The 24905-nt window shown below is 41.1% G+C and overlaps 1 protein-coding gene across 6 annotated transcripts in view; it reads left to right on the forward strand.

Annotated features, from left to right (window-relative positions):
• The window catches only part of ITGB6 (integrin subunit beta 6), a 67644-nt gene extending 56263 nt beyond the window's left edge, over positions 1–11381 (forward strand). For all 6 annotated transcript variants that reach the window (XM_060301496.2, XM_060301497.2, XM_070045858.1 and 3 more), the window contains 3 exons: positions 31–150; positions 5480–5646; positions 11277–11381. In XM_060301496.2, coding sequence (XP_060157479.1) covers positions 31–150; positions 5480–5646; positions 11277–11375 — 386 coding nt within the window. In that variant the 3' untranslated portion in view covers positions 11376–11381. The remainder of the gene's footprint in view (positions 1–30; positions 151–5479; positions 5647–11276) is intronic.
• Positions 11382–24905: the final 13524 nt, after the last annotated feature.

The following is a 24905-nucleotide window of genomic DNA, read 5'->3' on the forward strand; positions in this document are numbered from 1 at the left end:
TAACCTAATGAATGACTCTTTTATCTACAGATTTCTCAAAGGATAGTTCTGTTTCCTGTTCTCTGCGAGGAGAAAATGAATGTCTTATTACATTCCTAATAACTACAGATAACGAAGGGAAAACCATCATTCACAGCATTAATGAGAAAGGTGGGTGACATGCCTTCCCTTGCCAATGGTAAGAGATGTTACATGGGAGAGGAGAAAACAACCAGAAAGTTGCTCTGGGTAGCTTGCCAGGAAAGACATTTCCAAATTTTGATGGAGTGCCTCTACTTTCCCAGTGACTGAAAGATACCTGTTGAAAGGTTTGATATGTTCCAACGCCTCTTATTAAGACCAAAGAACAAGAGAAGTGTTTTTGTACCAATCCCTGAAAGCTGGCTGATGAATTGTAGAAAGGTGGACCAATTAAATGCAATGAAAGCAAAAGGTATGTTTTTAGGAAAGACTGACAGGGAAGAGAAGCATAGCAGTCTAAGAGAACGAGCTTTTTTTTTTTTTGCGGTTCGCGGGCCTCTCACTGTTGTGGCCTCTCCCGTTGCGGAGCATAGACTCCGGACGCGCAGGCTCAGCGGCCATGGCTCACGGGCCCAGCCGCTCCGCGGCATGGGGGATCTTCCCGGACCAGGACACAAACCCGTGTCCCCCGCATCGGCAGGCGGACTCCCAGACACCAGGGAAGCCTGAGAATGAGCTTTGACTCAGGCAAACCTTGGCTCAAATCCTGCTCCACTACTTCCTTGACATTCTGGAAGATAATTGTCTCTCTGAGTCTCTATTTCCCCATCTGTAAAATGGGAAAAATAACAGTACTTTCTTCTAAGGGTTGATTCAATGATTAAATGAAATAATGCATGTAAAATATGTACCAGTTCATAACCTACCTAATGGGTCTTTAAATGATAATGCTGAGTCGGAAAGATGTGAACAGACAAGGAAGGAAGGAAGTGATCTGTAAAGGAAGTCAGAGTCTGTGAGTTGCTTCTGTGAGTTTTTCTCCTTACCAATTCATGGAGTCAGCTTGGGACTCAGGAAACCCTCACATAAAAATCTCATCTTCAGTGAAGGGGAGAGAGAAACTTGTAGCAGGTAGAAAAGAAATTAGTGGGGAAGGTATTGATACTTTTGTTGAGAAGTTCTTAACTTTTAGTAAGTTTCACCGGGGGAGCTTGTTAAACCGCCAGCCTCCTGAGTCAGCAGGCTGGATGTGTGGCCCAGGACTCTGCATTTTAACACTTCTCCAGGCGCCTCTGATACAGGTGGCTTCCAGACCTCCTCTGAGTGACTCTGCCCTAAAAGCCCTGGCTGCCTTCTTAGATGCGCACAGGTGCCTCACCTTTTCTGTCTTCAGTTAATGATGTGTCCCTAAACCTTCCTGGCAGAAATGACAGCTGCATTAAATCAGACCTCTCCAGATCTTGTCAGCAGCCTCCTGCTCCTTCCCTCAAAAGCTTGAGGCCTAAGTTCCGGCCCAGACCATAGCAGCAAGGGCAGGCTAGAAGACAGATGTGTTCTGTTGTGTGTGCTGGTTTATCGGTGGGCTGACAAAGTATTAAGTCCTGAATTTGAAACCAAGAGTACCAAGCTGCCATCACTTAAGAGTGTGAAAAGCAATGACAAAATTACCAAAAAGTAAGTTCAAGACGTTATGAACTAACCAAGCAAACACGATTAGAAAAGTATCACATTGCAGTGCTGAGGGTCAGGGAGGGAGGGGTCGGCACAATGCAAGAGACAAGTGTATGATGGTGACCTTGCCACTCAGGTGGGCAGAGTGCACCAGGAGACTTGCTCTTGAAAAGCTTCTGTAAATTGACTTCTTTGAAATGCATACGTAAAGGGCGTTGTAGAGGTCATTAGTTAAGAAAATCTAAGGTGAATCCTGCTGTACGAGGAAGAAATACTTTACAGTACGAAAACCGGCCTCCTCATTATGTATTTCATTAAGTCAAATTCTTCAACTACACCCCCATGTTCTGTCTGTGACCATGGCAGTGGCTTTAGCCACTGAAATCAAAGCCATTCCTTATAATATTGATTCCATTGGAGAAGCAAGTTCCAAACAAAAATGAACTTCCAGAGTAAGTTCTGTTTTTAATACAGGGGGTTTTGTATCTAGATGGTTTCATTTTGATTTTTTTTTCTTGTGAAACATTTTGGTTGATAAATGCTTGCTCATTACTGAACTGTTGGGTTTTTCTTCTTTATTCATCCACACAATATGAGTGGTACATCAACATGCCATCTTTCCGAGAGCCCTCAGATGCCCTGATATCTTTTTATTAAAGCTTTTTATTCTCCCTATGCTTTTGTAGCAGGGAATAGTGAGGGGAAAATGACCTCCCAGAAGTTTAACAGGAGTCACCTGACGGCTTCAAGGATGCTTCTTTCCTGGTAAATGTTCGAGCTCCTTGATAGGCCCGGAGCTTCCAGGGGCCCTGAGGACAGAGCCCGTCCCCAGGAATCTGTAGTCCCCTCTCACAGCTTTAAAACCAGAGGATCCCAGGGTAGCCGGTTGGAGGCAAGGAGAGAAAAGAGGCAAAATGAGAAAGGAGGATCTGAAAGTTAAGGATGCCCAGTATTCTTCAAACAAATAGAAAAAAAAAAAAAACACCCAGTGAAGGGTCACCATCAGTGTGTGTGTGAACATAGGGAGAGCTTCACTCATCTTTTTTCCTTTTGGAGGAAATTTCAGCCACATTCCTGAGAGCCACAGTCAGTGAATGATAGTTGGGGAGCCTTCCTAGCAGGGATATGGGTGTGGATGTTACACCCACAGTTTCCAACTTGGAGATTCCAAGCCCTTGAGGTCTTGAGGATAGAAAAGCGAGAAGGGTGCATTTGTTGTAATAATAATAATAATAATAATAACAGCAGCTCTCATTTATTGAGCCCTTACTAATACCATGTATCAGGTGTTATGCTATATGTTTTACATGTATTGGTTCATTTAACACCCTCAACAACCATAGAAAGCAGGTATTGCTATTATTTCCATTTTGCAGGTAAGGAAATTGAGAAGTTAATAATTTGCTAGGTCCTGCAGCAATTAAGTACCAGCCCTGATTGGGGATCTCCGGCAGTTTGGCCCAGAGCCCGTGCTCTTAACTACTGTGCTATACTGCCTCTCACTGGCTGTACAAGCATCATAAATATCTGAATCCCCCAAATAGGTCAGATCAGCACTCCCCCATGTCAGATCAGCACTCTCCCATAGAAATGTTATGCAAACCACGTTGTAATTTTAAATTTTCTAGTAACCACATTAAAAAAACATAAAATAATTTTAATAATGTTTTCTTTAATCCATTGCATCCAAAATATTGCTATTTCAGTGTACAATCAATATAAAATTATTAACGAGATATTTTACTTTTTTCATATCAAGTCTTCAACATCTGTGTGTATTTCACACTTAACACAAAACCTAATTCTGAAAAGTCACATTTCTAGTGACTATTGAGCAATAGCCTCATGTGGTAGTGCAACCAGATTGGCAGCATTAGAAACTCAGCGCCTTAGAATTAGGCGCAGCGCTGACCCAGACTCAATAGGCAACCCTGGACGGAGCACAGTGATGGAGAAAGCATCTTGCCCCACCTACAAATGTCTTTAGTCTGAGCATCTCAAGAAATACTAAAGAGAGTATGGAAAGTGGAAATTTCTGTTGTGTAATACCTGCTCTGGAGCTTGGGCCAAAATCCTTTCTTGAGAAATGTTTAATTCCCAATGACTCTAAGTTCTTAAAATAATTATCTCCACCAGGCCATGGCTGTTTCTCCATCATTTATTTCCTACTGGAGAACTCTCCTAATTCATGTTCTGACTGCAGGGTCTCAGCAAGCTTCATCTTGCTTCAAGCAGGAACATCCTATGCCCCACCCCAGACATTTCAGTCAAAGATGTAGCCAGTATACATTCTCATTGACACAGGCCTGCCACTTTCTTTGCAGGAGTGTTGCTAACTTATTAGAAGCAGCCATGGTTCATTTGCTATGCTAGAAACAGTCTTTAGATCTTCATACTGTAGTACCTATTTTATTAGCTCCTTTACTTATTTCTGCATAATCTCCTTAAATGGTTTTTTGGCCAAAGCACAAAAGTGTGTGAGGCCAGGCATCATGCTGTTAGGGGGCCATTAATTCCGCTCAAATTCAGATCAGCTATAGATCTTACCTTGAAAGCGGCATGACTAGTCCTGTGTGTATAACCCTCCTTTTTAAATATCTAAAAGCAATAAGAGTTAGGATAAACTGAGCATGATTCATTTCCTCCCAAGTTACCATGGATTTGCCTCACTTCTTGCAGAGGGAAACATATTTAATGATAATTTCTGTGTGGGATTTTTTTCTCCCATGAAAGCAAAGGGGGAGCTTAATTATAATGTTTCATTAAGAAATGTATCATCTCCCAGGCATATTGCAAGTATTATTAGTCATTCTGCTGTCAATGAGAGAAGGTACTGAGTAATTGCAAAATTATATTACTATCATCAATAGAGTCAAAATAACATTTCATAGAATGTTCAAGTAGAAAGGATTATACAGAACACCTAATTCCTCAAACTTCCCTGAAGATAAGAATCACTTGGGATACTTTTAATAATAAAAAATTTACGGATCCATCTAGACCCACCGAATCAGAATCTCAGGGGTTCAGCCTAGCAATTTCAGGGGTAGATTTAATAAGCATGGGCACCTGGGCTTAAATTTATCAGGAAGTTAAGGAAACGCTAAACTCCCACATCTTTGTTTTACAGATGAGGGCACTGGGGCTCAGGGAGATGGAGGGACTTGATGGTTTCAGGCAGCTACTGTCCATCAGATGGGAATGGAACCCATCTCTTCTGAACCCAGTCCAGAAATTTTCCAGGACACCAGGGCACTGCATTAGAGTTGAAATAAAACTGAAAGCCATGATTGTCTTCTGTCTATATATTAAAAAGCACAAGTAGTATATTTCCCAGGGGTAGGTTGTATTTAATATTGAGTATAATCTCAATATTAGTATTGAGTATAATCAATACTCAAAATTGAGTATAATCTCCTATATGGTTCAAGAAAATTCATGAAAAAGTGTGTGTGTGTGTTTGTGTGAACACGTTCCATTTCTGCTTTATCATATACCCAGAAGAGACCATCTTTAGTAAACTATAGTCTTTTTATTGATCCTTTAAATATTCCATGTGTGTTAATTGTCACTGTTTCGAATTCGAATTCTTTTTGAGTCAGCCATTCAAGTATCTATCCATTTGCTTTGAATAACCAAACTCTTACTTTATCTTTTGTTCTACTTTGAATGAATAGGGCTACCCTTCAACAAGCAACTCTTTTTTTTTTTTTTTTTAAATTCAGCAAAACAAAAGGTGTTACAGAAGGAGAAAAAGTATGGTTGGAAAATTTCATGAGAAGTGTTTTCACTACATCAGAACATTAATTGTACCACTTTCTTAATATAATTTTCTTTGCTTCCACAGACTGTCCAAAACCTCCGAATATTCCCATGATCATGTTGGGGGTTTCGCTGGCTATTCTTCTCATTGGAGTCGTCCTACTGTGCATTTGGAAGCTGCTGGTGTCATTTCACGATCGGAAAGAAGTTGCCAAATTTGAAACAGAAAGGTCAAAGGCCAAGTGGCAAACGGTATGTGCACACTTAGGGCTACTCCTTTTCCTGTGTAAAAGATGGGATGTCGGCTTTCTTCTGAGCTGGGAGAGTTAGAATGTCATGCTCTTTCTCTACTCCTCTCACCACGTCCCCAGCAGCTTACTTCGGTTCTGCTTTGGGGACAAAGGGACCTCTGTCCATTATCTGGGACCCAGATAGCCCTCACGGCATACATTTGTCTCTCAGTGCAATGAGGATTTCCCCGACTCTGAAGCGTCTCGTGAAACTCCTTATACTGTATAGCTACTTAGAAACATCAAGGAAATGCCTTTTATTCTTTACCACCAGGAGGATCCCGCAGGTCCCATTTGATAAAGTATAGGTGCTGTATCTAAATATTTCCATAACTCGGTTGTTAGAGCTAATGGAATAATGTTCATGAGTAGTATGACAGTTCATGCCGATTTCCGTGGAAATACTTATGACTCATAATAAGTTACAAAGTCAAGAAGGCTTTTTAAATACTGTCCAGTTAGTTTTTCTGAAAAACATAAATTTTAAACAGCTACCTGAAAAAAAACCCCCAAAGTATCAACTTTTAAATATATGTACTCAATAAATGTAATTTATGTGTCTCCTCTTCACAGTAGGCAAACACAAAACAGGACTCCAATTTTCTGTGTTTCTTTTCCACAGGAGAGATAATTCCATTTCTAGAGGCCCACAGAAACAATTTCATGGTTTTAATTTCATCTCTCTCTCTCTAATGGTGTGTCCAGCTATCTGATAGCAATTGTCTTACATTGCTGATTCTAAAAACAGCGATATCACTGGAGGCAATACAGGCAAATACAATGCTCCTTTGGGTTCATCTCCCCAAGTAAATTGATGTTAACACTTTTTGCTCTAGGTCTATAATATCTTCAATACCTAAAGCAAATGGAATGTTCTGTTTTGGATAAATTTATCTTGATAAGGAATGTTTATATCTTGTGCAGTTATTTTGAAACAACTATAATATATGGTGCAGCACAATGGACAATGAAAGTTTTTATCTACTTTATCTTCCCATTAAAAATGCCTTTAGACAGAACAACCAAATGCAATGTATGGATCTTGTTTTGATCCTGATTTGAACACTCTAATATATATTTTTGGACAACTGGAAAAAAGTTAATACAGACTGGTTATTAGACTGATAGCTAGGAATTATGGTTAATTCAATTAGGTACGATAATGGCATGAGGCTTTGCTAGAAAATAATTAAGGTTTATAATGAAAAAGGAGTGAAGGCTGGGCTTGCTTTTAAATAATTCAGCCAAAAGAGAGAGAGAGAGGGATAGTTAAGCAAGTGTGGCAAAATCTTCATAACTATTGAATCTGGGTCTACAGAGGTTCCTGATACAGCCTTCCTCTTCTTCTGTGTGTGTGTGGATTTTTCCTAATTAAACAAAACCCTTAGGAATGTCAAGTGAGGATTTGCAGTGGGGATATAAGGTATCCATCTCTAACGAGGTAAAAATGTAACCTGACAGGTTAGTTTGGTGACTTAGAACCTAGTACTATGAGGCCAAAGTGTTGGAGCAATTAACTTCACCTGACCCCCTGGCCACAGATGCTGTTATTAACTCTCATCCACTGCCTGGCAGAGGTCAGAAGGCAACCAGACAAAACAATCTGATTAGTGTGTACTGGTCAATCCCAAACTCCCAATCTATTCCTCCCCTACCCTACCCTTTCCCCTGGTAACCATAAGGTACACACTACTATAGATAAAACAGATCACCAACAAGGACCTACTGTAGAGCGCAGGGAACTCGGCTCAATATTCTGTAATAACCTAAATGGGAAAAGAATTTGAAAAAGAAGCAAGCAAACCGACAAAAAAAAATGTGATTAAGTTGGCGCAAAACACGATAGCAGCAGTTAGTCCAACAACCCCCAGCCCAGTGAAGTAGTCTTGACACTTTCCAATGTAAGAAAACTGAGGCTCAGAGAGGTTAAGAGACTTCCCAAACTGTTGGTCCATAGTGGAGCTAAAATCCTAATTGCAGCCTCTTCTTCCAAGCACAGCCTTGACCCTCCTAGAAGGAAGAGGCAGGTGTTCGCAAACAAGCGCTTGGGCAATTATGTGATGTGTATCTACTAACCAGCATATTTTCATGTTCTCCTACAAAGGCATGAATACTGACAAATGATTAATATCTTTAAAATAACATTTTAATTAACAGTTAATTTCCCCTAAAACATGAATTGTTTTCCCTCAGGATGTAGAACATGACTGAAATTCAAATGCTGAATTTTTGCTGTCTCTTCACCTAAAATAGAACAAAAATATGCATTAAACAGATAAAAGCATAAAAGAAAAATATTATTCCCTGTTAAATTGAGTTTCTTTGAATAACAAGCGTTTGATGTTCTGGACTAGATAATGACTGGGTCATAATTATTCACTTGGATGCAAAAGAGGTTTAATTCAAATAACTCAATTCAAATTTCACTAATATGTCCTATTGGAAAAAAAGAATATTGCTCAGTGCATCCATTTTGGGGTCCTCGATTTGATTTTGTTTTTATCTAAAACCTGTTTCTTCTTGAAGAACTGAATTTGGTCTTCAAACCCCTGGGGATCTCCGGGGACAGTAGTGGGACCTCTGACCCCTAGGCCCCCATTAGACTCTAAAGGTGACAGAGCTCAGGATGAGAAAGAGCTTTGTCCTTGCCTCCTGAAACATTTCCTTCATCGTAGCTGTGAAGAAAGGTTACCTTTTATTATGCTTTTAGATATTCTTTATGAAAACACAAAGGGAAGATATTTAAATCCATTTTTGATTCGACATTTTTTCTAGGATGACAAGTCATTAACTAGAGGCAAAAAATGTTCAGTCTGACATTCGTTGCAGTCATGGATTGATTTTGTACTGTGCTAAGCAAATCAGGTCTGCGTTTGGCAGTTAGGCGATCATTAAGGGAGCTGTGGGTCATGACAGAGAGCTTTCTTAATACCACTTTTTCAAGCTCTAAAAATGTGCCATTGCCTTTGTAAAATCCACAGCCTAAATTAGCAACCCCCAGACTCCTGGGGGAATCAGCCTGGTCACCCCAGATGGTTGGGGGAAACCTGACCTTGTCTAAATAGTGCAGGAGTGCAGACCCACCCGAAATGGAGCCAGACCTGAACCTGTGTCTCAGCTGGAAATCCTAGGTAGGGAGGTTGCCACCTACGTGGCACTAGAGGAGGCTGGTGGGACATTGCCATACTTTCACCTGCCAACAAAATCCTGTTTGAGCTCATTCTCCTAAGTTCTGATCATCAGCTGAGGACAGGAAAAAACACTACTGCCCCCTGACAATGTATACTTGCTGTTCCCCACTTTTAAGCTTCCACCTTACCCTCCTACTGTGGTGGGAACTGCTTCATCCCTCAACCCTATTAGCATGCCCAGGCCCTATAACTATCTTCTTAAGAGATGCTCCCCCCACCACTAATATTGTAGACCTTGATAAACAAAGTTGCTTCAAAACACAGAATGAAAACTGCATAATCAAAATTAAACATTCAACTAAATGTCCGCAAAATAGCATTGTGTATTCAGTCAATTGCAACTCAAGGCACCTCCTTTGTCGTGCATATAAATTATTTTTAGTGTGGGATGTTTGACGTGATCTGGGATGGGGCCCACAACAGAACTCCTAGTCCTACAAAGATCTTCCCTGACCCTGCTCACAGACTATTTACTCTTAACCGAGTGTCCTTTCTGTTTCCTAAGTCCCTCTATTCCTCCAGGACAGTACCCCACCCATCATTCCCAGCCTACACATTTTACTTTTCCCATCTTTCCTCTTCAGTTGAGTCCTTTATTCTTCTGTAGCCAACTTAAACTTAATAGCTTGCAATCTCTTAAAGTTAATAGAATTCTACTCATGATTTTTGTTTGTAAACAAGACTCCACTTGCATCTAAGACCACATAAGTCTGCCCTACACCCTCCAAATCTCAAGTTCTTATTGTAGTAGGACTAAGTAAGGACTGTAGGGTCCTTATGATTATCCAGGCTGACCTCAGGAGTAGAAGCAATATGGTGACTTGGCCTTCACTCATCATCCACCACCAGGTAACCTCTTCTATTTTTGCCTTCATTACTGAGATAGCATCTCTCTCCAAAGGCACATGGACAAAGGTAACGTGTTACTCAGTTAGAGGTCAGGCCACTGACTCTGGGCAATGTAGAAACAGGTGCAGGTGTGGTTCCTCCTCACAATGAAGACACTGTAGCGAATCCAAGGGCAACAAGTGGGAGAGGCCAGGGAATGGTTTTCAGTTTTATTCAGTTCCTCTGAGAGGCAAGAGAAATGTACTGAGGAGACAAGTACAATTGTGTTTTTTTCAAACCTATGCCTAGAAATTGCTACCATCTCTGCAGTTCATGGGATAAGGAGACCAATGTATAACATTTAGTAATTTGGAAGGTTAGAGGTGGTACCCAGACTCCATAATACTCAGAAATGGGCTTGGAAATGTTGAGTCCCAAAGCCCTGGGGGGACATATCTTTAGTACCCTCTCTAGGACCTAAAAGAAAAGGAAATTCCAAATGTGAAGAAGAGTTATAAGTAAGTACTAATAAGGAGAGGCAGCATTTATTAAACACTTACTATGTGCCAGGCACCTGCTGAAGTACGTTACCTCGTCAACCTTGGGAAATGGGAGGGAAGAAACTGCTCCTCACCCAGACATTGTTCCTGCCTGGAACAATGAAACCAAAGGAGAGAAGTGGGAGGATCAGGCTGGGCATTTCTCCAAACACCTAGAGAGCTTTGGTCCTTCTGGTCCTGGTGACGGCACCTGGAAACACATCTACAGCCAAACAGCACAACTGAATTATCCAGGCTTTGGCACACAACCTTTCTATTGCCGCAAGGGCAAAGCTGTCTTGCCCAACCTGCCTTGGGACCTGTACTCCTTCATGAGCCCAGCGTCCCCCATGTCAGTCTCTTGTGACTCCCTCCTTCCCACACTGTTATTCTCTAGTAAGGAAAAGCCACTGAATTCTTTTACTATCCACATCAGGTGTTTGCTGTCCTGGGGATCTTTCTCTGCTTCTCTCAAGCAGCTAGCTGTCACTCTTTCTGAATTTTGGTCTCATTTTAGCAAGATTATTTGTGCCCTTGTTTAATGCCTCTCACCAGCAACACATTTCTTAAAGGCGGATACTATGTTGTTCATCTTTGTGTGCTTCTACCAGTTCACTTTTCCCATTTTTATTTTTTACATTTCACTTTTGGGTCCCCTATTGGTTCATTCTATTCATTCAATAAATTCCGAGTGCCTACTGTGAGCTAGCTTTCAGCTCTGATAAAACGGCAGTGACCAAAACAGCCAAAGTCTTGTTTTCTATCCACGATTTTAGTGCATTTCCAAAAAGGGTAAGATTTCTAGGTTGCACACATAGGACTGGTTCTTCATAATAAAAAAAATAAAGATGTATACATTTTTAAATGCTAAAATTATGACATATCAAATTAATCAGAACTATTCAAATGCCTTTCAAGATTGAGCCTGACTCTCAACTTCCAATCTGTTATACACAATGAAATTATTTAGCTATATTAAAACCATGTAATAACATAATATACATACTTTCATTTGGACCTTTTTTTTTTTTTAGGGAACCAATCCACTGTACAGAGGCTCCACCAGTACCTTTAAAAATGTAACCTATAAACACAGGGAAAAACAAAAGGTAGACCTTTCCACGGATGGATAGAACTACTTTACGCACGGAAAAAGTCTGTTTCACTGATATGAAATGTTAATGCACTATTTAATTTTTCTTTCTTTGTTGTTTCAAAATGAGGTTGGTTTAAGATAATAATAGGTCATTTGGAGATCAGTCATTCTCTGTGTGAAGGTTAGAGACTATGTTGGCAGGTTCAAAATAATCAAGAAGACAAATATCCTTAAAAAAGGGGTGACTTTGGGGATCATTTCAGGAATACTAACTCTGTTGCATTAATGCCTCAAAAAATCATCAAAATAATTCATGGGGGCCTGATTTGCATTTAAAAAATGTTTGAAATTAGAATCTCATTTCTTGCAGGAATACCTGACGTCTTTGTCTCAGCAAAGTCACAAAGTCCATATGCTCACATTATATACTCACACTTGCCAATGAATTCTAAACTTTTAGTAAATCTGCCCTTTCCTAAAGGAGGATTTTTTTTTAATTTATGAAAAAATGAGATGCTGACTTTTACTTCAGCCGTAGGATGCAATTCTTCCAAAAATATCCCACGTGTAAGAATGAAAATGAAGTGTTAATAATTTCTGCGGATTTGAATGTACCCAAAAGTCAAGTATTTTGTTTTACAGATGAAGAAGAAGTAATTTATAAATTAGGAAGTCACCAATAAAAAACAAAAATAACAAGCCTATCATTAGATTATGTTTAATTACCTGAAAATAAACTTCTATACTCAGTTTCCCTATTGACCCTGAGTTTTCAAACTATTACTCCTTCTGTATTTCTCAACCCATTTTACTCAGTTTCACAGTCATGTAAACCCTGTAACTGTCATGTGAAAGTTTTAATTTCTTGTTTAAAAATTTACTTTAAATGGTTAGATAGCTTATTCAAAAAGAGCTCCAATAATATACAAAAGGACCATGGGTTAAACAGAATAAAATTGTTAGTGGTTTTAAATCAAACACATCAAGAGTACACAAGTCTCTCATGAGTAATAGGCTTATTTAAACCTATATTCTTTTCTCATTTGCATAACACAGCTTGCACATTTCAGTTGCATATGGTGAATATGTTACTTTAAAAAGTAAGATTTTACTTGCAAAATACATGTGGGTAATTAGGGATCCATAGGTTAATTGAAGAGATGAACTCTGTAGAATATTATTTTTTATAGTTAATACTGTTTTACAAAACACTTTCATCTCATTTGATCCTCACAAGGAAACTAAGCCTCAGAGAGTGGGTAGAACTGGTCCAGAACTGAGGTCTTCTAGGTCCAAGCCATTGCTTCTTCCCACAGGGTGAGACTGACTCTTGTCAGTGAAATGATAGAAAGATTTTGTTAAGTAAGTGATAACTACCATTTGTTTGATAATGTAGTGACTAAGCAAATAGCACTTAAACTACTGGAATGTAGGTGAGGTCTTGTGCTTTTGTGCAATGTTTATTACCTTTGAGTAAATTGTAATGTGAAGCCTTTTATTAGGTGAGTACTTCATTAGGTAATGGAGGCTTCACATTCATCCACTGAACTGGCACAGATTAATCTACAGTAAGTCTCTTCAATTCTATCAGTTAGCTTGGTACACATTTGATCACTTGGAGACTTTTTTTTTTCAGGCTTCTAAATAACTCAGGTAAATTAGACACTTGGGTAGTATACAGTTATACTAAAAGAATTACTAATCACTTGGGAAACCTGAAGGGCTGATGTACCCATACGTTCCTGACTGAAGCTCAGGGTCAGTGGGAAATCTAGAGCAAGAAGGAAGTTGCAATACCAATGACACAATAGTGGTATTCATCTCTACATATGATATTTTTGTATTATTATTGGAATGGGGTTTTAGAATATATAAATTTCCTTTGTGTATATATTGGGGAAGGTAGAAAAGAATCTGCTATTTCTCTGAATACTGTTTTGACCCAAGGCTGGACCTTGAAAAGGCCAAAACATCAACAGTAGTACTTCTGTTCACTGAAGAGTTATGTTACGTGATGATAAAATGGGTTTTTTGTAAGTTGTTTTATTGTATTTTGTGTTGACATAAATAAACATGGTAATTTAAACAATGAACTTTAGATGAATGGTAATTCCTTTTATTTACGTGACACAAAACCCTCTTCTTGGATTTCTGGATCCCTGGGTGACCTGTTCTGACCGCCTTGCTGGTCTCAGTCTGGGGCCAAGGAGAAGAGCAGAAAGAGACAGCCACCAAAGGCAGGAGACAGCAGGGCATGGGCTGTAATTTGCTGCATGTTTACAATACTGAAATCACTAGGTTTTTAAACAGGCCTGGACATTACCTCACATTTTGTAAAATCAAGTTCTTTAGGGTAAGTGTTTTGGGCTGAACTGTGATTCTCACCCCAAAATTCACATTCTGAAGTATTAACCTTTAGTACCTCAGAATATGACTGCATTTGGAGATAAGAAATTTAAAGAGGTAATTAAGTTACAATGAGGTAACCCTAATCCAGTATGATTGGTGTCCTTATAGGAAGAGATTAGGTCACAGACATGCAGGAAGGGAAGATCACATAAAGACACAGGGAGAAGACGGCTATCTACAGCCCAAGGAGAGAGACCTCAGAAGAACCTGCCAACAACTTGATCTTGGACTTCTGGCCTCCAGAATTGTGAGAAAATTAATTTCTTATTTTTAGGCTCCCCAGTCTGTGGTATTTTGTTATGGCAGCCCCAGCAAACTAATACAGTCAGGTAGTGCTAATCCATTTGTATTAGGTTGGCCAAAAAGTTCCTTTGGGTTTTTCTGTAAGATGCTATGCGAAAAACTCGAAAGAAATTTTTGGCCAACCCAATAGATTCCAGGATGCCATGCTCATTTTCCAAATCAGAAAAATTAAGCAGAGAAAGACCCACTGCTCACAAAAGGAGTCAGCTTAGAAAAAATCCTTTCCCTCAGAAAGACCCTCTCTTTACAAAAAGACAGGGGAAGTCAAGTCAAGAGTGCTAATATTCAGAAACAAGCTGTTTCTTGTAGACGAAAGGCCAGATGTCTGGAAATCCAGAAACTGCTTCCACTTTGAATAGCTCTGAGAAAGTCACTTTTCTCCTTAGTTTTTCCATCTGTTAGGTGGTGGCAGTTCCTGTCTTTTCTAGCACCTATAACAATCCCCAACACATAGCAGGGGCCCAATAAATTCATTCAATCTGTATTGTTGAGTACCTAATATATGCCAGACACATTTCTTATGAATATGGATTCAGCAATGAACAAAATAACCAATCCCTGTGCTCCCAAGTCGGGGAGAAGAAAATAAACAAATAACTATACACTATCAGGGTACTGGATCCAGTTTACACACATCCCAGATCCCCTTGTCTCCACCTGTTCCCTGGGTCTAAGCTGGGAGTTGCTCCAACACCTACTCACACAGTTCCCTTAGGGGTAGAGCCTCAACTTCCACCTAACTCCCCAGGGGTCGGGGGCCACAACAAGTCCTGTGCCCAAGTCCGGAGTGGCAGCTAAACCTGGGTAATTAAGAAAACAGAAATGTTAAAAGAAGAATGCAAGAATAAGTCGATCTGAGTTGAGCCATTAAGAGGAAGGGAAAGAAACAAAATGTTTACCCAGCTACATTTGGGGAAGAGGCAGGAAGTTTGGGGGGAAAGGGAAAAGAAAGTTTTTGGGACAGCTACGCTGGGCGATATTGAGAATGAGATACATGGGGGTGGGAGTGGCTGGCTGTTCATTTTAAATGTATTCATCCTTTGGGGCCTGCTGTTCCCCTGACAAAGGCATCCTGCAGGGCTCCAAGGCAAGAGTGAGACGGCCCAGCACCATGGGGATTTCAGCTGAGCCCACGTGGTGCATTTAATCTGGTTCAGGTTTAACCCTCCTCAACATCAGAAACAGTCGTGCCCTGAAATACTCTTGTGAAACCCCCCAAATGGAAGACCCCGAATCCTCCCAAAGCAAGCAAGAGTCCTCTGAATCACTCTCTTCGCCTCTCCACACCCATTTCTTCCAGCACTTCTTGAAGGGACATGATACGACAGAAGCGATCCCACCAATAATATTTTTAACTGCAGGAGAAAGTTGATCTCTCAAGAGGGTAAATTTATTTAAATGTTGTTCATAATGATTTTATATCAGCCTCATTTTATGGAAATCTAAATGGGAAAAAATCTCATTATTCATTCCCCTTATTCAGAGGGAATGAAAAACAGGGATTAAATGAAATGTGATAAATAGAAATTCTCCCTTTTATTAAATTTCATTATACAGCAGCAGACTCAAGCCAATACAGCTAAAAAGCAAGGGAACTTAAGTGATCGGGGCCTCTGTTAATAGCTGGACTAGGACGCTCTAGTACTAAATGAGTAGAGTTTTGCATAAGGCCAGGATGGTGGGCAGTGGTCAAATAGTCACTACTTGGGCCAGCGTATGAATTCTTCTGAGCTGTGGACTGTAGGCTGTTAAATGTGGACTGTAGGCTGTTAAATGTGGGCTGTAGGCTGTTAAGTGTGTGCTGTAGGCTGTTAAGTGTGTGCTGTAGGCTGTTAAATGTGGGCTGTGGGATGTAGGCTGTTAAATGTGGGCTGTGGGCTGTAGGCTGTTAAATGTGGACTGTAGGCTGTTAAGTGTGGGCTGTGGGCTGTGGGCTGTGGGCTATAGGCTGTTAAATGTGGGCTGTAGGCTGTTAAGTGTGGGCTGTAGGCTGTTAAGTGTGGGCTGTAGGCTGTTAAATGTGGGCTGTGGGCTGTAGGCTGTTAAATGTGGGCTGTAGGCTGTTAAATGTGGGCTGTGGGCTGTTAAATGTGGACTGTAGGCTGTTAAATGTGGGCTGTGGGCGGCTGTTAAATGTGGGCTGTGGACTGTAGGCTGTTAAGTGTGGGCTGTAGGCTGTTAAATGTGGGCTGTGGGCTGTAGGCTGTTAAGTGTGGGCTGTAGGCTGTTAAGTGTGGGCTGTAGGCTGTTAAGTGTGGGCTGTAGGCTGTTAAGTGTGGGCTATAGGCTGTTAAATGTGGGCTGTGGGCGGCTGTTAAATGTGGGCTGTGGACTGTAGGCTGTTAAGTGTGGGCTGTAGGCTGTTAAATGTGGGCTGTGGGCTGTAGGCTGTTAAGTGTGGGCTGTAGGCTGTTAAGTGTGGGCTGTAGGCTGTTAAATGTGGGCTGTGGGCTGTTAAATGTGGACTGTAGGCTGTTAAATGTGGGCTGTGGGCGGCTGTTAAATGTGGGCTGTGGACTGTAGGCTGTTAAGTGTGGGCTGTAGGCTGTTAAATGTGGGCTGTGGACTGTAGGCTGTTAAGTGTGGGCTGTAGGCTGTTAAATGTGGGCTGTAAGCTGTTAAGTGTGGGCTGTAGGCTGTTAAATGTGGGCTGTAGGCTGTTAAATGTGGACTGTAGGCTGTTAAGTGTGGGCTGTAGGCTGTTAAATGTGGGCTGTAGGCTGTTAAATGTGGGCTGTGGGCTGTAGGCTGTTAAGTGTGGGCTGTAGGCTGTTAAGTGTGGGCTGTGGGCTGTGGGCTGTAGGCTGTTAAATGTGGGCTGTAGGCTGTTAAGTGTGGGCTGTAGGCTGTTAAATGTGGGCTGTAGGCTGCTAAATGCCGCCTCCCTTGTGCTTTACAGGCATCCAAATGTGAATCACCCTAGGCTGAGCAAAGGGTCAAATATGTGATCTTCTGTTCTCTCCCACTTGGCTGCACAACCAGCAAAGAGGGAGCAGCACGGGCAACTTAGGAATTCTTCCTCTCTTAAGCTTGTCCCGGAGCTAGACCCTGGGAGAGACCAGGCCCTGGAAGGCACAGATTAGACTCACACATGCTCTTTGGTGTTGTGAACCACTTCAAGGCTTTACAAATCCCACAGAAGTTCTAGATCAGTTTGAAATTTCAATCTGATCTTTGAGATTTCTAGGTACACGTTTAATGAGGAGACTTACTGCTCAAACAGTATATGCATTTCTAGCCTGATATGTGTTTACATTCATGGTCCTTGTACAGTAGCCAACCCAGTTCCAGGTCAACACTGAAAGACAGTGCATGATGAAACGCCACTGTTTGTCAATAACTGACTGGGGAAAAAGTCGCTGTGTTTTTTTTTTCATCCAGCTGGCTTTGCTAGACCTAATATCAGTGTGTGTTTGTGTGCATATATACATACATATATATTTCTTCCTTACTCTAATAGATGTATCTTATTAGATACATCTATTATTTTAATGGAGGTATTTATTGTTTCTTATTTTAATAGGTGTAACTTACTAGTATTAAATAACTTACATTGTTAATAAAAATAGGTAACATCTACTGTTCCAAGAGCTTTTTATATGCTCATTTATACAGAGCTCACAACCATCCTTTGGAATGGTATTATTGGTATCTCCTGTTTTACAGATATTAAGTAACTTGCCCAGGTCACAAACTTAGCAAGCTTTGAAGCCAGGATTTGAACTCTGGATTTGGAATCCATGTTCTTAACCACCATGCTCTACTGTCTTATAAATCACAGTTAAGGACATAATAATGATAAAAGCCACCATTCATTGATTATCTACCATAACCAGCATTATGTAAAGTATGTTATGTATCTTATTGTATTTAGGCTTGTATTGTTTTCCCCACTTTACTAAGAGGGAAACTGGCATTCAGAAAGCTGAGGGAAAAGAAACGAAATTGAGTTATTTGTAGTGAGGTGGATGGACCTAGAGTCTGTCATACAGAGTGAAGTAAGTCAGAAAGAGAAAAACAAATACCACATGCTAACACATATATATGGAATCTAAAAAAAAAAAATGGTTATGAAGAACCTAAGGGTAGGACAGGAATAAAGACGCAGATGTAGAGAATGGACTTGAGGACACGGGGAGGGGGAAGGGTAAGCTGGGGCAAAGTGAGAGAGCGGCATGGACATATATACAAGGGCAGGATTTTGACCTGAGCGCATCTCACTCTGAAGCCTCCGTCTTAATCACCATACTATCCTGAAGGTCAATGGCAGTGCTCACCTTTGGCTCTGCCCCTTCCTCTGTATGCCAAGAAAGGCGCAACTACTAATCTGCATCTGGTAGGATATGTCTTAGAGTTGCTTTCCCAGATGTAATCATGGATTTGCCCTGAACCACGTAGGCTTCCCTGCAGGGTTATGATCAATCTAGCTATAAAGTAAAGACCCTTTCAGGGCATCAGACTCTAACCAGCCAAGTTAGCCAGCCTGAGCATCAGTGTGGGGCGTGTCCAGCTCAGTTCTCTTTCTAGAGCCCTGCCTGTCACCCTTTAAGGCAGATACCTCAGAGGACTGCCACCATGCACACATGGGATCTTCACATTGTGAGTTCTGGCAGGAAACTTTAGGATGTTTTGGAGGTAGGGATCTTGACATGTCAAGGAAACTTCTCTCAGCAGCAAAGACTTCTATATCCACAGGGGCGTTTTGTGGGACGCTGGTGTTTTATGCTAAGTGGGTGGACTTGGTTATCTGACTGGAGAGCCCCTGTCTTCCTACAAGTCCTTGCTGAGCACACACATTGCTCTCCTCACTGCCCCCCAGCCACCCTCGGGGCGGCTCCAGCAGAAGCCAATACCTGCAAGCCCTCATCTGGCACCTCAGAGAGGCCCAGCCTGGGCGGCAAGACAGAGAACTTGGAGGGAAAAGTGGACGAGTGCCCCCACTTTGCTAGCTAATTAATTAGAAAGGAGAGGCAGGAGTGGGGCTGGGTTGATGGTGATGGCAAAAGAAATCAGAAAATAGTAATGACTGTGGCAGGAATGGCTCTCCAGTATGGGTAATTAGGAAGCCCTTGTTGTGTTTGTTTGTTTCCCCAAACAAGCTAGTGGAGATACAAGTTGTGATTAGTCTTTGAAATACTAAAGGTGATGATTACCATTTGCTTAAAACTTCTTTTAAGAGTTCTTCTTAGGCTACAGTGTTTAAAGTGCTCAAATTAAAGTTGTAATCGCCTTTATGAAATGTCTTACAAAAAAACACTTCTTAATACTACTAATAAACTTAACAGTTATTTCATAATTCTCCCCTTTGATTAACAACTATTTTGTTTCATACTTTTTAAAAATAAAAACTATGCTTCTTTTATTTGTTTATTCATCTCCTGTAATAAATGACTATATTCTACTATATTCTCTACAAAATACTATTGGTTTTATAAACACTGCAGTGGGAAAATGAACATTTAAATTAAGCAGACTAGCTATTAAATGTATCTTGCATAGTTTTGGTATATTTTTTATTTTATTTTATTTTATTTATTTATTTATTTTTTTTGCGGTACACGGGCCTCTCACTGCTGTGGCCTCTCCCGTTGCGGAGCACAGGCTCCGGACGCGCAAGCTCAGCGGCCATGGCTCACGGGCCTAGCCGCTCCGTGGCATGTGGGATCTTCCCGGACCGGGGCACGAACCTGTGTCCCCTGCATCGGCAGGCGGACTCTCAACCATTGTGCCACCAGGGAAGCCCAGTTTTGGTATATTAAATGCTATTTCATTGATTTTAAGAAGTGTGTCAGATTTTGGAAACTCTCTTACTAAGAAGATGGAATTGGAGAAGAAAAATATAAATAAAAGAAGATTAAAAACACTGGGAATAATAAAAGAGATGAATTTGTCATAAAGGTAAGAAAATATATACAATGTTTTTCTTAGGCTTTCTTGGTCATGTTCAGTCATTATTTGGTTTATTCAGATCTAATATTAATTTTAAGAGATAACCAGCCCATGCTTTAATAAAACTCTATGATTAATTAAAAAACCTGAAAATGACTTCAGTTCCAGATACACACAGGAAAGGACACATAGTAATTTTTTTTTTTTTTTTTTTTTTTTTTGCGGTACGCGGGCCTCTCACTGTTGTGGCCTCTCCCGTTGCGGAGCACAGGCTCCGGACGCGCAGGCTCAGCGGCCATGGCTCACGGGCCCAGCCGCTCCGCAGCATGTGGGATCCTCCCGGACCGGGGCAGGAACCCTCGGCCCCTGCATCGGCAGGCCGACTCCCATCCACTGCGCCACCAGGGAAGCCCGATACATAGTCACTTTTACGCTGCAGCTGCAAAGAAACTTTCTTGGCACACAAAGTTACCTTTTAATATCCTAGACTTAGATGTAGGCAGTAACAGGGTGTGAATATTTAATGTGTCTAACTTCACATACTGAGAAGTTCACAGGGAAGAGGTAACAATCTGACAGACACTCCTGTCCTCATCCGGCTTCTCTCTATCACTACCGCATGTATTCTCACCTATTTCCTAGGGTTGTTGTGAGAATTAAATGAAACTATATATTAAAATACTTGACATATACACTCAGTAAATATGCAGGAAATGATAGCTGTGTTTATTAACTGAGGGCCTCCAATAATCCCTTCTGTCAAAAAGAGCAGAGTATCCAAGGTTGGCGTCTAGGTATGATTGGAGAAGTGGGGATATAAAGGGAAGAGGTCAAACGGAAGACAAATTTCAGAAAAACCATGGAGTACACGAAAAAGAATAACGTAGAAAAGTCTCTGATACCATGAGCTAGATAACTGAGAACAAGGGTCAAACTGTAAGAGGAGAATGCTGGTTCTGAGTATATGGGGTGACAGCTTCTTAAACCAGCCCTTAAAAGAATTCTGTGTAAACTGAAGTCTGACCTGCTAAACCCTGAGGCCTATTGTGAGGCCCCTTTGAAAACAGAGGGACACAGTAGAGAGGAGCTGCCTCCAAATGGCGAAAGAAAGACAGATGGTCTCTGTTGGTTGGGAAGGCAGAGCGTCCGGCTGTGGTGCAGAGGTGAGTGGCCATCATGGGACAGGTCCTGCTAGGGCTGCTTGTGGAGCAGAGCCCACAAGCTCAGGAGGGATCACACTGGGTGACGGGAGCCTCAGGGGGGGCCTGGAGGCACAGACTCAGCTCAGGCAGTGGAGTTGGAGTGATGTTCCGGGCCTGGGTGTGGTACCATGTAGGCAGCTGCCAGAAAGAGCACCACCAAGTTGCCATAGAGCATGGGACATGCCCCCTGGGGATCCCCAGATACTAGAGGTGAACATGAACCTCAGAAGAGGTCCCTTAAGTCTTCTAGGTACCATGATGAAAAATACCACCAGCGAAATTCAGGTCTCAATGTTAAAAAGACTTTATTCATAACCCACTGGGTGCTGACACTTGGAAGGGTTTGGGACTCAAAGGACAGACATATCTGCTACGGAGGTAGACAAAGGAAAAACAATTTCGAGCAACATTTCTCAAATTAACATTTGTACACCCGTAGAGGTCATTGCTCAGCTCTAAAAATAATTTCACAATAATGTATCTCACTTAGTCCTTTCCCTAGCCAGTCCCCCACGAGGGGCAGCCCAGAAAACAAATCGCAGGCTTTTCTGAGAAACAGGAAGGCAGTAGGGAAAATTGGGGGGTGGGAGACAGAGAGTAGAGGAATCATGTAGGTCGTGAGGACCTATAGGCAAAATTAAGAATTCCGATGGAAATAACAAGGCCGCAACTATTTATGATAAATAACGAACACAAGTAACAGATTTCAGATTTCAATTTTTAAGAAACTCAAGCTAACAAGCCAAGACCAGTTCAGATTTGGGCTTAACCTTTCTTGAAAATAGTTGCTCTTACTAATAAACTGGAATTTGCCTGAAGAGAGAGCACAGTCAGAACATAAAAGATGCAGTGAAAAGAATGCAGATTTTCTGTAGCTCACGCAGGTGAGTCACACAACCCCCGCAGGGTGTACAATGAAAGGCACAGGACCAGAGGAAAAACCCAAGGCAGAGTATTTCCTCACCCTGGAGGAAGTGGAATGGTATAGAAAGCACCGTCGAGCTGCCTGGGTGATTTGGTTTAGGCACAGCATCGCTTTATCCAGCCCCCAGAGGGCAAGTGTGCTGTCCCCAGAACGGGAAGTTAAATTACTCTGGAAATGACACTAGTGAAAATAAGCACAAATGGAGATGATTAACCCCTGTAGAAATAACCCAAGAGACCATCTTGGAATAAGTGACTCAGGAAAATGTGGATATCCATAAATAGAAATAAGACAACTAGAAAAGGGCTGGAATGTAATTTCTGTAAGAAAGACCCAAGACAGTTGATGGTACTTTCTACTCTATGGTCTGAGGAAAGCAATGCTAATGGAAGGCAAATGGTTTTCATGGAGCCTAGGAAAAGAAAGGTGAAGAGAAGACCTGGTCAGTGTTTTTCCCGCACTGCCTAAGATGGACCGGAAGCTTCGGAAACAGGGATGCCCTGGCCTGGAAAGGGATGGCTGCTGGAGTGCAGATGGGACCCCTCATCAGGCTTCTCAGGGTGAATGCCTAGTGCAGCCCCTTGTCCTTCAAATACCATTTCTGTGAAATTGGATGGAAACCTCATGTCCCAATGTTAGAATCATTCATAAGACTATGGGTCTGAAGTATTCTCCTTAAATAAAACACAGACTTCTAAAAACTTTTTATTGGAGTATAGTTGATTTACAGTGTTGTGTTAGCCTCAGGTATATGGCAAAGTGAATCAGTTATACATATACCTATATCAACTCTTTTTTTTTTTAGATTCATATAGACCATTACAGAGTATTGAGTAGAGTTCCCTGTGCTATACAGCAGGTTCTTATTAGTTATCTATTTTATATATAGTAGTGTGTATATGTCAATCCCAATCTCCCAATTTATCCCTCCCCTACCTTATCCCCTAGTAACCATAAGCCTATCTTCCACATCTATGACTCTACTTCTGTTTTGTACATAAGTTCATTTGTACCCTTAAAAACACAGACTTTTTAGCCCAGACACTTCAGTAACATGCTTCTAAGATTTTACATCTAACTTGGCTGCTCAGATTTGATTGGTTGGTTTGTTTTTCGTTTACTCATTGGTTCTGAAGTCTACTCATTCTAGCTAAGTGTGAAATGCATTACCGTATGTACTAATCACACACACACACCACACATACTCCTTGGGACAAAACCAAGCAGAGTCATAAGCCTTTGAAAAAAAATGTTATTTTACAGATTTCTAGAGTCCCTTATGTTAGTGTTTTCTTCCTGTCTCCTGCTTCCCCTCATCTAAAGGTCAAATGCAGATGTGAGAAAAAATATCCCTAAAAAAAAGACATTTCTGCTTTCAAAAAAAGACAGAGTAATGGGGACCAACCAGATTTACCTTGCCACCTGTATAAACAAAAACAAACAAATAAAATACATGAAACAATGGTTTTCAAGACAACGGACATCAGGCATTAAAGGGCAGTTATCCCTGAGATATAGGAAACAAACAAGGTGAGTCCCTGTTGGGCTGTATCCCTCAGGCTTGCAAGCCCTCTATTTGCCCAGCCTCAAGACTGAAGAAAGAGCCCAGAGTCAGCGACAGAGACATCAATGGTTTAATGGATGGAGGGAATCTTACATGTCTGAAGCAAGGTCCTGGAGTGACACCCTACCCAGTGAGTCAGATGATGGGCAAGACAAGGCAGCAGTCTTTGCTACCTGCGGAGAGGGAGGTTACCAGTTATAACCGAAGTTGACGTCAGGTTGGCTCATCGGTTACCAGAGAAACGAGCAGAGGAGCACGCCTCTCAATGACCCTTTGACAAACTATCATATTGGAGAGAGTTCTGACCTAAAGATTAGAACAACCACTAGCTGGTGCCGGGGGCAAGTAGGTAGGCATTTACTGATTAGGCTCTATGATTAAAAGGGAAGGTCCGTCAGATGAATAGGGTGTAGGTAAGGCAGACACTGCTCCAGCAGGGGATGTAAGGAAAGCAAGAGAACAGCCATCTTGGGTGGCCTGACCATACAGTCCTACAATTGTCCCAGCTTACTTAATTAACATTTCTAGAACACTCTAACCAGAAACAGAAGAAGACATGATCTTTTTAAGCACACATGAAATATTTAGCATAATTGCAGTGACGTGGATGGACCTAGAGACTGTCACACTGAGTGAAGTAAGACAGAGAAAGACAAATATAATATGATATCACTTATACGTGGAATCTAAAATAAATGGTACAAATGATCTTATTTACAAAACAGAAGTAGAGTCACAGATGTAGAAAACAAACTTATGGCTACCAAGGGGGAAAGGTGAGGCGGGGGAGGGATAAATTGGGAGATTGGGATTGACATATACACACTACTATATATAAAATAGATAACTAATAAGAACTTACTATATAGCACAGGGAACTCTACTCAATACTCTGTAATGGCCTGTATGGGAAAAGAATCTAAGAAATAGTGGATATATGTATGTGTGTAACTGATTCACTGTGCTGCACAGCAGAAACTATACTCTAATACAAATTAATTAAAAAAAATAATTACAGATGCTTACAACAGGTATGATATAAATAAACAAGGTACTATCATTTTCACACAAAAAAATATTTAGCATAATAGACCATACTCCTCCAGGCCATAAAACGAATCTCAATAAATTTAAAAGGACTTAAGTCATAAAGTGTCTTCTTCGACCAAGGAATTTCATTAGTAATTAATAGCAAAAAGATATCTGGACAATCCTCAGATATTTGGAAAGTAAATAACACACTTCTAAGTAACCCATGGTCAAAGAAGAACTCAA

This window comes from Globicephala melas, chromosome 7 (genome assembly GCF_963455315.2).
Source record: "Globicephala melas chromosome 7, mGloMel1.2, whole genome shotgun sequence".
Classification (NCBI taxonomy): Eukaryota; Metazoa; Chordata; class Mammalia; order Artiodactyla; family Delphinidae; genus Globicephala; species Globicephala melas.